Source organism: Dermacentor andersoni, chromosome 7 (genome assembly GCF_023375885.2).
Source record: "Dermacentor andersoni chromosome 7, qqDerAnde1_hic_scaffold, whole genome shotgun sequence".
In the NCBI taxonomy this organism is placed as follows: Eukaryota; Metazoa; Arthropoda; class Arachnida; order Ixodida; family Ixodidae; genus Dermacentor; species Dermacentor andersoni.
In genome coordinates, this window is record NC_092820.1 from 50,152,889 (window position 1) to 50,169,299 (window position 16,411).

The 16,411-nt window shown below is 43.4% G+C and overlaps 1 protein-coding gene across 1 annotated transcript in view; it reads left to right on the top strand.

Annotated features, from left to right (window-relative positions):
- Positions 1 to 10,333: 10,333 nt before the first annotated feature.
- The window catches only part of LOC140219564 (venom metalloproteinase antarease-like TserMP_B), a 129,407-nt gene continuing 123,329 nt past the window's right edge, over positions 10,334 to 16,411 (top strand). The window contains exon 1 of the mRNA XM_072289451.1: positions 10,334 to 10,461. Coding sequence (XP_072145552.1) covers positions 10,407 to 10,461 — 55 coding nt within the window. The 5' untranslated portion in view covers positions 10,334 to 10,406. The remainder of the gene's footprint in view (positions 10,462 to 16,411) is intronic.

A 16,411-nucleotide genomic window follows, 5' to 3' on the forward strand; every position in this document is an offset into this window, starting at 1 on the left:
GACAAGACCTCCTGGTTAAAACTCAGGGAATTTCCTTGCTGGACAACTGTCTACGTCCATTTTGACATTTTCATGTTTTTGTAGCACTCGTTTTTGCACTTCCATTCGCAACTTTCGAGAAGCGAATTCTGGATGGATTGGAGACATCTTTGCGACATCGAGTTGAGTTCTAGGTTGGCGATTATGGAGTAGCACAGACGGAAAAACACCTGTATTCATATGTGGAGTACACCTATAAATTGGAAAGTATTATTAGACTCCAAATCGCAAGTCTCATTGTTCCAACATTGCAATCTGTACAAATTGTATGAGCGCACGGCTGAATCCTTCTACCTGGCCATTCGCCTGCGGGTATGAAATGACGACCGAAAATGCTTGATGCTCGTTTCTTTTAGGAAGTTTTCAAGTTCAGCTGATACAGTATGCTGGCTATTGTCGGATACATTGGCATACATACAAAGAAAGCAAAGATGATGGCGGCAGTACGAACGCCATGCCTAGAGCGCAGGACAAAGAATTTGTAACGGCAGGCGGCGCAGTCTCCATGCCGGCAGGAAAAGTATAGCAGAGACGGCAAGGAGAGCATCATTTCCACAAAAGTTGAGCTCGTCGGCAGAATTTTTCAGTGCCTCGATGGTGGGGCCAGACACAGGACGAGTGACATGAGGCATAACGGCCGCGGCGCCAAGCGCCGCTGAAAGGACACGTGCTACTTTCTTCGACGGGGACCATACAGAGATGTGCCTAAATGTGCCTAAACCCATGAACGAAATGTTTCTTAAACCTTCAATCAGAACCTCTTTTGGAGTGGGTTCTGGCTCTCTTTCTCTCTCTCTCTCTCTCTCTCTGTGATGTGATGGCTACAAAGCACCGGCTTCTTTGCTCCGTGGTCAGTTAACTGCATCACATGTAATGAAAGGGAAACTATGAGCACACCTTCATCGATTATGATGACTCCGTTTTCTTGTGGGACGTTTTCAAACAAACTCTAAAGAAAGAACTGCAAATACACCCCTTCCATATTTGTTTCTTGCCTTGCGCAGATGCAGGGAGACTACCGGCAGACAAAATACATTTATGTATACGCAGCATGTAGAAAAGGGGCGTGTGTGATAGGAATGCCCCCGCGGATGCAATTTCAGTGATGCAACGCGTAACTGTAAGAACATGCAAGACGCACACGCAAGACGCAACATGCGCGCTGTATAGCGGTCCGTCTTGGCATTTTTCGCTGCCTACCGAGAGCTCTATGTTGATAGCAAGAGCTTCAACACAAGTTTCTCGAGTCTCAAAGCTTACCCCATCGACAAGGCACTAGACTCTATACGGATTTTCTATGCTGTTCTTGCATTTCATTTTGGGCTTATGCCATTGTTAACACTGCATTCGTATGCCATTCTTCAGGCACTCGGACATTAAGCACTGTTTTTTTTTTATGTACGCGTTCTCAGTGCGAGTTCGGGAAAATATAAATTTTGTCATTGCCATCTGTAGCCAAACAGGACCTCGGCTTTTCTCTAACTTGTCTTTTTATGTTTCAATTCTCGCCGTACAAGCAGAAATCCATATATTGCTCACACAATTTCGCTCGAGCTGAACTAGCGCTCCGTAAGCGTTGTTCTTGCAACCTTTCGGCGTCGCAAAAACGAGGAAGAACACGACGACACTGGGTTACACTCTGTATTATGGGCGCCATTGAATTTACTACTAAAATTACTTGACATAAGCCTGGCATTGCGACCACTCAGCTATCTTGAGAAGACTGGCCATCGACACATTTTCTGAATATTTCGACTTCAGGCGTTCTTGGGGTGGTCTTTCATCCGGCAGGATAAGATGGAATACCAGCCGATTTAATCAAAAATGGAGCAGACATAACGCTTGAAGAACTGGTGGCTCTGTAAACGAAGTGTCTATCCACTTCAGGAGTCCCAGAGAACAGTAGGAATGTGACCCATATACTAATCCGCAAAAAGGAGATGTTAACGAATTAAAAATTGTAGGCCCATTAGCATACTACCACTACTACGTAGAATATTCACGAAGATAGTTTCTAATAAAATAAGGACAACACTGGACTCGAATAACCAAGGCACATTCTACAATGGATTTCATCCAGGTCATTGATCAGGTAATCGAGAAATCCGCACAGTCCGCAAATGCCTTTGATTCAGTAGAGCTACTAGCAGTTATAGAGGCAATACGTATTGAGGGCCACTTACGTTAATGCCTTAGAAAATATCCACAGAGGTTCCACAGCTGCCTTAATTGTACGCACGAAAGTAGGAGGATGCCTATGAAGAAAAGGTCAGACAAGGACACACGGTATTTCCAATGCTACTCACTGCGTGCTTAGAAGAAATATTCAAGCTATTAAACTGGGAAGGCTTAGGAGTAAGGATCAATGGCGAACGTCTCAGCAACCTTCGGTTTTCAGATCACACTGCACTGTTAAGCAACACTGGGAACGAGTTCCAAGAAATGAGTGATGACCTTAGTAGAGGGAGTGCAAGAGTGTTTTTGTTTATTTAGCTATTTATTTCAAGTGCCTCCAGCACCCTAAGGCATTATTGCAGCGGGGAATACACAGCGTGCATAAGCTCTACAAAATACAGAACTGATCAACCAAAAACAAGCCCCGCACTAGAAAAGTTCACGACACTATACATTCAACAGAAATTCTCTGAACAATGCTTCATTGCAACAACCAGCAATTTCCTGCGGTAGCTGATTCCACTGTGATATTTTGTGTGGAAAGAAACGGGTGCTTGAACACGTTTGTTTCTCTTATATTTAAAGAGTGGTCATTTCTGTGAAATAAGAAATGAGGATGTAAAAGGTAAGTTTCTTTACCTATTTTAACCATACCGAAATAAATTTTAAAAAGCATTTCTAATCTCATGTTTTGTCTGTGTGTCCTTAATAATTTCGCACTCAATTTACACTTCAGTACAGTAACACTCGAAGTAAAGTCATAATTATTACATAGAGAACGGGCTGTGCTGTTTTGCAGATGCGCGAGCATATTAGATAGAGTTTTCTTTTGCGGGTCCCACGCCATACAGTCATCCTCTAATATGGGTCCTACGTTCGAAAAGTAAAGTATCTCTTTAATTTTGGGAGGAGCTAACCGAGAGTTCCGTTTAACAAAATTTAACATTTTACGGGCTTTTACTTTAACATATTCAACGGGCTTAGTCCAAGTTAAATTCGATGAGAAATAAACACCAATATACGTGTACTCAGTTACTCACGATAGCTGGACAATGTCTATTGGATATTGAAACAGATATGGATTTTGTTTACTTGTAAAGGAGACGTATTGACAATTATTGGGGTTCAAAGACATTTGCCAGTTAACACACCAGCGTGTTATACAGCCGGAATTGCGTTGAAAGTACTCGTGGTCAGAGTCAGACCTAATGCAGTGATAAATCACACAATCATCCGCATACAGACGCACTTTGCACGACACAACATGAGCAATGACATTGATCTAGACCAAAAACAACAATGGCCCCAGAATAGATCCCTGGGGAACTCCCGAAGTAACAGCAATATCATTAGATCGTGAGCAATTAATTTCAATGCATTGCATGCGTTATTGTAGACAACAATATTACAATCAAGCCACGAAGGAGAGATACCGAGGGATGATAGCTTATGCAACAGCAAAACATCCAGAACAGAATCAAATGCCTTTCTAAAATCGAGAGTGATACCGTCAGTCTGTACAATGAGATCAAACGAATGTAAAAGATCGTGGCTGAATTCTAGGAGCTGTTTCGAACAAGAACGACCACACCTAAAACCATTCTGATATTCGCTAAAAAAAGCTTTATTTTCAATGTTTTAATATGGCACGGAATACAATGTGCTCCAGTGTTTTACTACACGCACTCGTTAGAGAAATTGGCCTGTAGTTGGAGACAATATTTGTTGGGCCACTTTTATAGATTGGTACCACGTTTGGTACCACGATTGGTACCATGTTATGGATTGGTACCACGATGGTGTCACTGCCAGTTCCGGCGTAGGTTCGGACATATTGTCGGGAATACGATGTGATTAATTATGACATGGAGTTGGGAAAGATGACTGGAAATAAAGGTTGAAGCAAGAAGTTTTATCGAAGTCATCAGTAAGAAGTAAACTACCGTTTTTTAAGTTCGGGATGCCAACTGATACTTTGCTAATTGCTTTGAAACACTTCCAAATTTCTTTCGGGTTATTTTGTAACTTTGGGCCCAATGCTAAGAAGTATTTTTCTTAGCAACATTGTTTCTTTTGCAAGCGTTCTTAGCATTACCAAATACAGAAGGATTACGCTGCTTTCTATAAGCATTCAGAAGACGATGTCTCTTACTAATCAATCGGTTGACCTCCCGAATAAGCCAAGGCTTATCACTACGTTTTTTTGCACACAATTATTTACATGGAACATGTGTATCAACCTACTGCTTTAGTGTGCAGGAAAATGTATCCCGCAGGTTATTGTAATCAGTGACCTCAGCTAGGTGACTGAATTCCTGCAGTAATATGGCAAGATCATTAGATAATGAACCGTAATTACCTTTCTCAAAATATATACCTTCCTTGGGTGATCATCCGCACATGAGAAGGGGACGATTTGAGCATCGGCCACAATGCAGTCATGGTCACTAATACCCGGAATTACGGCGTTATCAGACGCAAGCAATGGCTGGTTTGAAAAAAAAAAGCAGATCTAAGACAGAATAGCTATTTGGACCACACCTAGTAGGTTGAGCAACAAACGGATAATATCAATGGTAACTATTGCCTCGCGGGATGCTATAGACAGAGCGGAAGAATTAACAAGGACTGGCTTATTGGGAAGCCACCTCACATCAGGCATATTGAAATCACCACCAATAACGTAGTCATTATTTATTGTAGAAAGAAACTCGGAGATGGTCTAAGGCGATGTGGAAGCGGAGCAACGGTAAAAGGAGCTAAATGTCAGCAACTGCCCAGTTTGTAATCAGATATTGCACCAAAATGACTCGGGACAATCAGTTGAGATTAACACGGGAGATGATTTCCAACACGAGTCAAAAAGTAGAAAGACCCCACCGCCATGCGCATTGCGATCGGAACTGTAGACGTGAAAACTTAGCGGAAAAACTTCGGAACTATCTGAACATTAATATGCAGAAGACAAAGGTAATGATGAATATCCGGGCAAGAGAACAAGTGTTCAGAATCTAGAGTCTGTGAAGGAGTGTGTATACCTAGGTCAATTACTCACAGGGAACCCTCTTTATGAGAAATAAATTCACAGTAGAATAAAAATGGACTGCAGAAATTGTCAGCTACCGACTGGAAGCTTACCGTTATCATTGAAAAGAAAGGTTTAGAATCAGTGCATTTTACCGGTGCTAACATATGGCGCATACTGACAAAAAACGCTTCAGAACAAGTTAAGGACCGCACAAAGAACGATAGAGCAAGGAATGTTAGGCGTAACGTTGGGATATAGGAGGAAAGCTACCTGGATCAGAGGGCTGACAGGGATAGCCGATATTATCATTGACATTAAGAAACAAAAATTAAGCTCAGCAGGATATCCATTGCGTAGGTTAGATAAGCCGTGGACCAATATGGTCACAGAATGGGTGCCAAGAGAAGGGAAGCACAGTCGGGAAGCACAGAAGGGAAGCGATTCGCGGGCGCTAATTGGAATCAGTTTGCTCTGGACATGGGCAATTGGAGATCACAGGGACAGGCCTTCGGACTGCAATGGACATAAAATAGGATGATAATAATACTGCTGCTACTGATGATGATGATGATCTTTTGTTTTTCAAACTTCAATGTACTTGAAGCGCACAAAGTAAATGAGCATCTGAGCTCATGCATACTGAATTCAAGACGTTGAGTATTTATCACAAAAAGACGTTTATACAGTATCAATAAGCAATGTTTCAAAGCCGCTTGCAGCTAGACATGACAAGTGTAGGCCTATCTATGTACCGCTCATCATGTTCATGCTGTCTCAGCCTCTGTTCTGGTAAGATCTTATGGTAGAATGACCACTCCGACGAAGAGTACATCCCGCGTTCGATTTTTTTTCAACCGAGGAGTTATCGTTCTGATAAACCAATGTTGGTTTTATTGGCAGCTTTGTGCCGCAGTTGATTCCGTGACCAATTTCGCTGTCAATTGCAATATTGTCTATAGTTTGCATTCACAGTGCATACAATCAATGTTTTATGTTATCTAAACATATATTTCTTTGTTGTTAAAGAACATAGCGAAACTATGTATTCCTCCCGAAAAAAAAAATTGAAGAGTAACTTTCTTACCTGCATCAAACAGTTAGCCACTCTTATTTGTGTCACGGTTCAGTTTTTTGCCTGGTCGAAGCGATCATTGGAATAAACTCAAGTATTCGTGTATGTACGCCTTACAAGAAGCCAGCCAATATTATGAAAGATTATAGAAACGTAAATTTCTCAGCCATAAATACAGAACTTGCAGAATGCTTCACTGACTGAGAAAATTGCTCTATATTTAAAAAAAACTTGCCTACTTGATCGATCGCTACATTCCTATAGATTGAACTGTTCCTTCCAAATCTCCTGGCTTTAACGCCCATCTGAAGCGCTTGTTAAACAAGGTTGTTCCGCCGAGCGAAAGTGGCGATCACGCCCGAACGATGGCACGCGTGAAACTGGTTGATCACGAGTACAAGAATCGTCCACTCTGCTTAAAGAAAATCCTCGGTAGTTAAATATTACGGCTTTTACGTGCCGAAACCACTTTCTTATTATGAGGCACGTGGTAGTGGACGGCTCCGGAAATTTTCACCACCGGCGGTTTTTTAACGTGCACCTAAATCTACGTACACTGGTGTTTTCGCCTCCACCGAAATGCGACCACCGTTGCTCGACCAATCACGGAGTCAATCCCGCGACCTCGTGTTCAGCAGCCCAGCACCATAGCCACTGAGCTACCAGGGCGGGTAACCCTCGGTAGTTTAGGAATGTAGTTCGTGGCAGCAAATCTAACAAGATTCACTTGCTCGACAACAATTCTGATGCTTTTTCTAATGGTGACGGCTGCAATGTGCTAAACGATGTTTCCTTTTTCTGGCTTTTCTGGTGTAACACCCTCTTCTATGCCAACAATCGCCGACTTTGGTTTTGTTACAATGGATTTCATCTCTGTAGATTCCGCTGCAGTGTTCCGTCTGATAGAAAATTTAAAGTTGTCTAGCTCTGCAAGTAATGACACCATAAATTCAAAGTTCTTAAAAAATACAAAAGTTTACTTTTCCATTATATTTGTTGAACTCTATTCACAGTGTTTACAGTCTTCCACTTTGCCCGACGATTGGAAGGAGGGTATGGTGTTTGCACTTCACAAATCAGGTAACACCCATTCTGCCCCAAGCTACAGGCATATCTTTGATATCTTTAACCAGTGTTGCCTGTGCACTGTAGCCTGTGAATTTACTCAAACTTGGTGTCTTTCCTTGAATCAATTGTTTTTTTTTTCTCCTTGCAACACGGTTTCCAGAAGCACTTCTCTTGTGAAACACATTTAGTTTCTTTTATAACGATCTTCTGAATCTTTTGACAAAAATTTGATTACCGATTACATGCTTTTAGATTACGCTAAAGCCTTCGACATTGTATCACACAAACTCTACCGCCTAAAAATGAGCAAGCTCAGTATAGATACTAATATTGCAGACTCAGTTCAATGCTTTCTGATTAACCGCTTACGGTACGTTCACACTAATGATTATGACTCCCTTCCTATCCTTGTTACTTCAGGCGCACCAGAAGGATTGGTTCTGGAGTCATTACTTTTTCTTATTTATATTAATGACTTACCTGTCGGTATTAACTGTCACGTTAAACTCTTTGCTGAGGATTGTGTGCTCTATTGTGCAGTTATGCAACTTTCGCAATCCGACATTGACGCATATTATATCTGGTGCGACAAAAGGCTTATGAAGCTAAAAATTTCTAAATGTAAGGTCATGAGAGTAAAGCATCACAATAGAGCGGATAACAACGACGCCGATACCCTTAATAACTCCGTTTGAACCCCCGTTACTAGTTACCGCTATCTTAGCATGCAATAGTTGGGCCCCGCACTACAAGTAAATTAATTAACCGACAAACTAGAATGCACACAGAACTTAGCATTGAGATTCATACATTCACAATATTCGCGTCAAATTCAATATTCGCGACATCCACGCCGCAACTGTTCTGTGTAAAACACACTGTACTGTTAGTGGTGAAAATAAACTTCAACTTCAACTTCAACTTCATTACGAACCTGTGCGTCATGACTAACGTTCAACAACTGGCTCAACGTAGAATGATGTCTAGATTTAAATTTCTATAGTTGCTTTATTATGGCTCCTATCGAATACCACAAGCAACATACATTCAAGCGCCATTCAGACTTTCTGCCCGAACGAATCATAATAAATCAATGCGGCACCCTCCCAGCCATAATAACACTCACGAGTACTCTTTATTCTCCCACGCCATTCCCCATTGGAATATGCTACCCTCTACAGCCGTGAACAGCCCATCTGCCAACGCATTAATTGACAGTATTGAGAATCTGAAATTCCAATGGGGTTAAGTAACTGAAGTTACATGTATTTGATATGCAGCCTCTTGTCGATGCATACTTGTGCTAAACGTTGTTTCTGCTGCTTCACGAACCACTCATTTAAGCAGTGTGTATGTATTTATTGAGCATGTTCATTTTTGTGCGTGCAAATGCTCTTTGTTTTGGATAGAGTAGTTTCACTCATCTTTTTTGCACTGTATTCCATGTTGTCACCACTCCTGCATGGGCCCCATGAAGGCCTGCAATATTGTGAAGTAAATAAAAATAAAATTTAACTCGAACCTCTCATGAAATATACACGTCGAACATTTATATAACAACGCTAATCATATGTTTGGAGTTCTACGCCGAAATTTTCCCTCCGTTCCCTCCGAGTTAAATATTAAATTGTACGCAGCTCTAGTTAGATCAGAAATAGAATATGCTTGTTCTACTTGGCACCCGTCTAGTTCCGCATTATTCATCGTCCTTGAATCCGTTCAGAACCGTGTTGCCCAATATGCGTTTCCGAATTACTCCCGCTACGACAGCATTTCCTCAACGAAATCTAATTTAGGTCTACGACAATTCCGTCACGCCGCAAGTGCTTCCGCTTAAACCTCTATCGCAAAATTTTTTACACAGTCCGAACAGTGAAAAACAGTTTTTTCTCCTTCCAGATTATGTATCCTCTCGGATAAATCAAACTCAAGGTTAAAATTATTTATGACGCACTAACATCAGCTATCCCTCTTTCTTGCCGCAAACAAGCAGTGATTGGAACCACCTTCCCGTCTCCTTCGCTGCAATAGAAGACCCTACCGCCTTTAAAGTTGCGATTAACATATTATTGTTCGACACTCCCTCTGTAATATACTCGGGTCGTGAGAGTATTAAAATAAATGAACAAATACATTTGTTTACGCATAGTTATAATAAATTGCGAGCGCAAACATTCATCTTATGGCAGCCGACTTATATGCAATTACAGCGCTCTCATGCCATTGTATGTTTGTTCTTGTGCTACTACTTACATGTCATGTTTTGTGCTGCGCTAATAGTTTTACTGTTTTGACATACACTAGAAATCTTCATACAGGAGGGTCAATGATTTTGCCTAACCATGCAAGTAAGAAATACAAAAACATTTCAGTTCCTTACTTGACCACAAGCACCCATTCCGCCATGTTTTGTTAATTCTTTTTAAAAGCTTGGTTTGGGTTACCTTCCTGATACCGCACATAAGCAGTGGAAGTTTTGTTGGAGTAGAGCAATTTTGTGTAGGTGCACATTATTCATGGTCTTTCGTTATGTAAGATATTTTAAACGTGTTTTAATTTGTCATGACATAATAGTATCGGCAAGTAGATACGCATCTTTTGCGATTGCGGTAAATGAAACAGATATACCTAGAGGAGCGCCCTTTTCCGAGCATAAAAATACGGGTAGTTCTATTGTGAACGTTTCGAAGTTGTTATCGCTGGTGAATTTATCAGAATTTCCGTGAAGAATCTGGTACTCGAAGCTGCCGAGGTTTGTTCTACGAAAAAAGACAAATCGTTGCCCATAGTATGCATTGTTCACAAGAAAACCAAACACACACTACGTCAAATGGATTCCAACAAAAAACACTTGGAGGAGAGACAGATACACAAAAGAAAACTCTTTGCGTACTGCACAAAATGAGCATTTTTTAAATAAAAATGCGATCGATACACTGCTTGTATTTCAGTAGAGGTAGTATTTCTGGATATCTTCACAGGCATATGCAGAAAGTGTCTTGTAGGATATTACTCTAGTTCAGTATGAAGATGATTCTACCTGCTTTCCTTGTTTTGTATAGCTTCGTTTACAACATCAGTAAGTAGACTAATGTACAGTTCATTACTTTGTTCCCGGATTTAACTAGTGCAGCAACATCAAACAGCTTTTACGAAGAAAAAGAAACAGTTATCCGAAATTTCGGTTCGCCGGTTACTCGAATTTGAAAAGCGGATAACGGGAGTGATCGGTTTGTCGGCTGGTTATCCGGTTATTAGCATCTGGATATTCTTATAGCCGGATATACGGATATACAGGTACTTGTTCATCTTTACTTGTGCCCAAATTACATCTCTTTCTATCTTGTGTAAGATTTGTAGTAATTTTTGCAACCGCGCGTGCAAACCAGATATTCAGTCTGGTTAACCTCCTTACCTCTCGTTTTTTAGATGATCTTTCCAAATTGCTCTGCGCTCTAAAATAGTATTCAAGCTTTTCCCCCTTAAATTATTGCAAGTGCCAGCTATTTTAGTCCAAGCGCCAGTGAGGTTAATTCCAGCGCCCAATAATTGATTCTACTTGCCGCGTATTTTAATCCTAACGCCACTAAATTTAATCCAAGAGTAAAGATGCCTTTGCCGAGATTGGTACAGGAAGTTCAAAACAATGACGAAATGTTATAATTTTGCACCGACCAAACATAACTGAAGAGCTTTCTTCAAGAGCATTGTCGTGGGACTACAAAAATTCCTTTCCCGCGCGCTAGATCGTCCAATTAATTCACTGTTGTGGGCATTAAATTACTATCATGAACAGGTCGTGCAAAAAGTAGCTATTTAATTGCTTTGCTGGCATCCATTGAAACAAAGAGGCATGCAGCATCAAACTGTTTATTTCTGTAGCTGATAAAACCAGGCTGAACAGAGCGTCACGTAACCTCTCATCACTGTGTTTTCTACAATGCCCGTTATTATGGATATCAAATTAACGAGCTTCGAACATTCTGTATGATTATAACCACGTAGCCCATCACAGATAACCTGGAAGAGGGAGTCAATGGATCTCACGTAACATTCGCCAGCATATTCCTGATTGTCATCAATATTGTCGCGAGAGGAAAAGGCAAGCAGTCAGTTCCAAACGAACGGCCGTTTACTGATCGTTTCTGCAGCAGCTACCAGGCACACTTCGTCATCCTCGGCTTCTAGCGTAACTAGCGCGAGCCATTATCTTTCCCTCAAAAAAAAAAGGAAGAAGAGAGACTGCTTCTCCATGCGACCAGAAGAAAGTTAGGCCCCTCCCCCCTCCCATAAAAGAAAAGGTTGGAGAGATGTTAAATGCCGCAAGACGAAAATAAAAGAAATTAGAAAGACAACGGACGTGACGACAGGGGTCGCACCGCAAAGTTCGTGGATGACAGTCATCGCGAGTGGTAGGACTTCATCCTGGTAACATGAACAATGTCAGAGGAACGTGGTCTACGGGAGTGGTGCGAAGTTCCAGCTGGAATAACTTCGTAGTTGACAGAACTTGCAAAACAATGTAGGGCGCAAAGTATCGTCGCAATAATTTTTCTGAGCGGCCTCCTTGACGTATAGGGGTCAATACCCGTACGAGATCTGCCGGTTTGTATGTCTCGACGAGCATCTTGATTTATCGGGAGAGAAGTCGTTGCCGTGCAAGGTGCCGCGCTGCTTCGGCACGCTTAACAAAGGCGTCTGTATCTGGCGTGGCAGGTTGAGACGAAGTTGGTAGGAGAAGATGTCGAAGAGGAAAGAGGTAGAAGAGGTAGAAGAGGTAGGAAGTAGAAGGTAGGAGACAAAAGAGGTAGAGAGGTAGGAGTCACCACTATGTTTGACGTCACCACGTCGAACATAGTGGTGACGTCGCGTCCGTAGACCAGACGAGAAGCCGGTGGACCAGAAGGAAAGCCGGTGGTTTCTTGAAGCGCAGTGTTATACGCGAATATCACATACGGGAGCAGTTCATCCCAATTTTTATGATCCGTGGCGACATGCATTGAAAGGATATCCGCAATCGTTTTGTTGCGACTCTCATTTACCCCGTTAGTCTGCGGGTGATACCCAGTTCCCGCACGTTGCGTTCTTCCACTCATCTGCAGAATATCTCGGACCTACTAGCCGGTGAAAGCCGTACCACGGTCTGTGATGACGACAGTGGGAGCATTATGTCGAAGGACGAGATATTTGACAAAGAAGTTGTCTAAATCTGAAGCAGTAGCTCACGAAACGGCTTGTGTTTCGCGGTATCAAGCGATCTAATCGGTGGCGACAAAGATCCAGCGGTTATCAGCCGAAAACTTGAGAAACGGGCGAAGTAAATCCATCCCCACTTGTTTAAAAGGTGAGCAAAGAGGGCGTACAGGCTGAAGCAGACCAGCTGGTTTCAGTGATGGAACTTTGAGACGCTGGCAATCTCTACAGATTCTGACGTACTGCTTCACGGTTTTTGTGTTTTCGCCAGTGGTACTTATGCTTGATCCTTGCCAGAGGACGCGTGAAACCAAGATGCCAGGACGTTGGTTCGTCGTGGCATGCACGTAGAACGTCTTCGGGGAGAGGAGACAGAACAACGAGCAGGAAAACGGTTGCCATAGGGTAAAAGTTTCGCTGGTACTGGATGTCCCCACGTAGGCAGTAAGAGGACAAGTGACGCGCGGACTTCCTTCAAGGTATTCAATCAAGGGTTGGAGCTCGAAATCTTGGCGTTGCTGTTGAGCTAAATTTAAAGACGGAAGAGTACAAAGAAAAGCAGAGTCGTCGTCAGTATCTAGTGCTGCGGGTTCGGCGTGACTCTTTCCCACATGGTCTGAAGTATGTCAAGTGCGCACCATCGCAGATCTTGTTCGAAGCCCCATGGTTTGATATACATGTCAGTATGATTGGTACTCATGCATCGGATAGCGAAACACAGGTGAGGCTGCGTGACAGCATTTACCACGTGGTTTGAGGTTCACTATGTGTGCACCCCCGCATAGCTTTATTGATTCCAGTTCGTTTGATATCCATGCCGGAATGATTGGAAATTGCCCATGGGCTTGCGAAAGTTACGCGATGTTACCTGCCTCTTTCCCACATGGTTGTAAGTAGGTGACGTGCGTACCACAGTAGAAGTTGTTCGAAGAACGATCGTTTGATATACATGACAGCATGGTTGGAAATTAGACATGTGCTATCAAAATATAGGTGAGGTCACGTGAAAGCGTTTTCCACTTGGTTTGACATTCACTACGTATGTACCATTGCATATCTTTTGAGTTTCTCATTCTTTTAACATCCATATCGGCATGCTCGCTAATTACCTATGGTCTATATAAAGTTACGAGGTGTCACGTGATTTAATTCGGAGTGGTCTGAAGTACGCTAAGTGAGTACCATCGCAGACCTTGTCCGAAGCCCGATGGTTTGATATCTAAGTCAGTGTGATTGCGAATCACGTATGGGCGGCGAAATATACGTGAGGTCACGGGACAGCGTCTCCTGCGTGATTTGAGGTTCGTTACGTGTGTAATATCGCATAGCTCTTGCAAGTTCTGTTGGATTGCCGGTCACCTCACTGTGTTTGCGAATCACATGTGGGCTTCCAAAAGTTACACAAGGTCACGTGACATCCTTTACCACGTGGTCTAGTGTACGCTTCGTAGGTACTATCCCAGAGCTCCTCTGAAGCCCGATCGTTTAATGTGCATGTCAGTATGGTTGGGAATAAGGAATATGCTGCCAATCTTGCGCGAGATCATGTGACACCCTCTCCCGTGTGGTCTGAGATTGGCTACATGGTTAAAATCCCAGAGCATTACGGTGCTCGTTCATTTAATATCCATGTCAACGAACCTTCTAAAAAACAAAATGATGAGAGCTCACATGATGTTCTTTTCAGCCTGGTTTTATCAGCTTTAGAAATGAACGGCTGGCTACTGGATGTCCCTTTGTGTCAATGGATGCCAGCAAAGCAGATAGCTACGTTTTGCATCACCTGTTCATGATAGTAATACACTACCCATAACAGTGCATTATTTCGAGGATGTATCGCGCGGGTGGGGCATTTTTGAAGTCACACGACAATGCTCTTGAAGAAAGCGCTTCACTTATGTTTGTCGGCGCAAAATTGTAACATTTTGTTATTGTTTTGAACATCCAAGAACACCACCTCAAATGTATCTTTGGATTAAATTCGCTGGCGTTAAGACTAAAATATCTGGTGTGTAGATAAATTATTAGACGCTGAGATTAAGATGAGCGGACTCCTCGCTTACGTAACGATTCTGTGCCCCCTGAGATCTTGCAGCACGGACTATCTCCCCCGTTCACTGGCAATCTGATTTGTGAAGGACAGAGCACTTGCCGAGGTGGAGCTCGGATTTGCACCCTCGACAGTGGGCCGTTATGTGACCTTTATGTTCCTGTTTGACGTTGTTCACATGCACGGGCAGGCAAATGGGCCGGCACGGACCAGTCTATCCATGGTAAGACATGCCGCAGGATGATGAATAGGGAAAGAAACACAACACGTATTACGCATGAGACATACTGATGGCGATGCTTAGCATTGCAATGCGTCATGCTCAGAATAGGACTCAGCGAGAACACATGCGAAGCAATTAGCTATTCCATGTCGGCTACCCTTATAAACCAGCGCATATTGCCTCCAAGAGAGAGATAAAACTTCATTATGTCCTTGACGGGGTCCAGGGGTGGCAGGGGTCGGGAGACTAGAGGGTGGCAGGGGTCGGGAGTCTCGAGGAATTTGAAATCCCACAAGAACGCCGGAAGAAGCAAGGAAAGCTTTGGGAGCTATGCAAAGGTGGAAGGCAGCTGGGGAGGTTCAGGTAACCACTCTTTGCGGTAGTGGAGGAGGATTTCTCTGAGCGTGACCGTTTCGTCCCACGCTTGACCACGATGCAGAACAGAGGGCTGGTCAGGATCGGAAGACTCAGGAGGAGGATTATGCGCCCGTTGTGCGAGAGCTAGGGCGGTATCGTGGGCGGCTTCGTTTTCAGCCAGACCCGATTGACCAGGGGCTCAGATCACCTGGACGAGGCGTTGCTATAAGGGAGGAGTGACAGAGAGTATCATCTGCGTCTGGGGCGTTATCAGTCCTCTTGTGTAGTTGCGAATGGCCGTTTTTGTATCGCTGATGTTGCAGTGTGGATTGGCAGCCGCATAGGCGAAGGCGATGGCCGTTTCTTTTCCTTCGTCGGGTTCTGTAGTGACTATTGATGCGGCGCCGGCAAGGTGGCACTGCGAGTCCGCGACTGCGATGACCGCCATAGCGTTTTGGTTGGGGTATTCCGCTGTGTCCACGTAGGCTACGTCAGCGGCTTGGTCGTAGCGCTTTTGTAGTTCAGCTCTATGTGCACGTCGCCCCGGAATATGTTCAGGGTGCACATTGCGAGGTATGGGCGGGATAACTGGCTGAGCGCGAATGCTTGGAGGGATGGGTACTTTTGATCCTAATTGGGTGGTGTAGGTTACGCCTAGTGTGCCTAGAATATGCCTGCCCGTGATAGAATTGACGAGTCATTCGTAGTGGCGTCGCTTCAATAAGCTCGTTTCTGTTGTGAATGTTCAGGGCGTCCAGTCTCTCGTTAGAGGTAGACATGACAAGCTGTAGGGCTCGTTTATAGGCCCTCATGATCATGATATTAAGTTTTAGCTTGTCAGTTGCATTGAGGCTAAGGTACAGGGCGACATAGGTGATCCTGCTCAGGGCGTTGGTGGTTACCAGGGGTATAAGGTTGTTTACTTTCTCGCCGTGATGCCAATTTGCGATGCGTGCAATTAGGCGAGTGGTCTGGTGTACATGAATATCTAGTTGATTGAGTATCTGCGTGTTTCTGCCATTTTCTTGGATGCGTAAGCCAAGCATGCGAATGCTAAATAACTGGCGACTGCAACCATCTGATCGTAATGGTGGCCGTGCGACCTGGAAGGAAATACTTCACGTAGTTATATTTTCGCTGTCCAACGTGGAGTTGTGCCAGTTGGTTCTGTATGGCCTCATGCGTGACGTTATTGAAGGCCTTGGA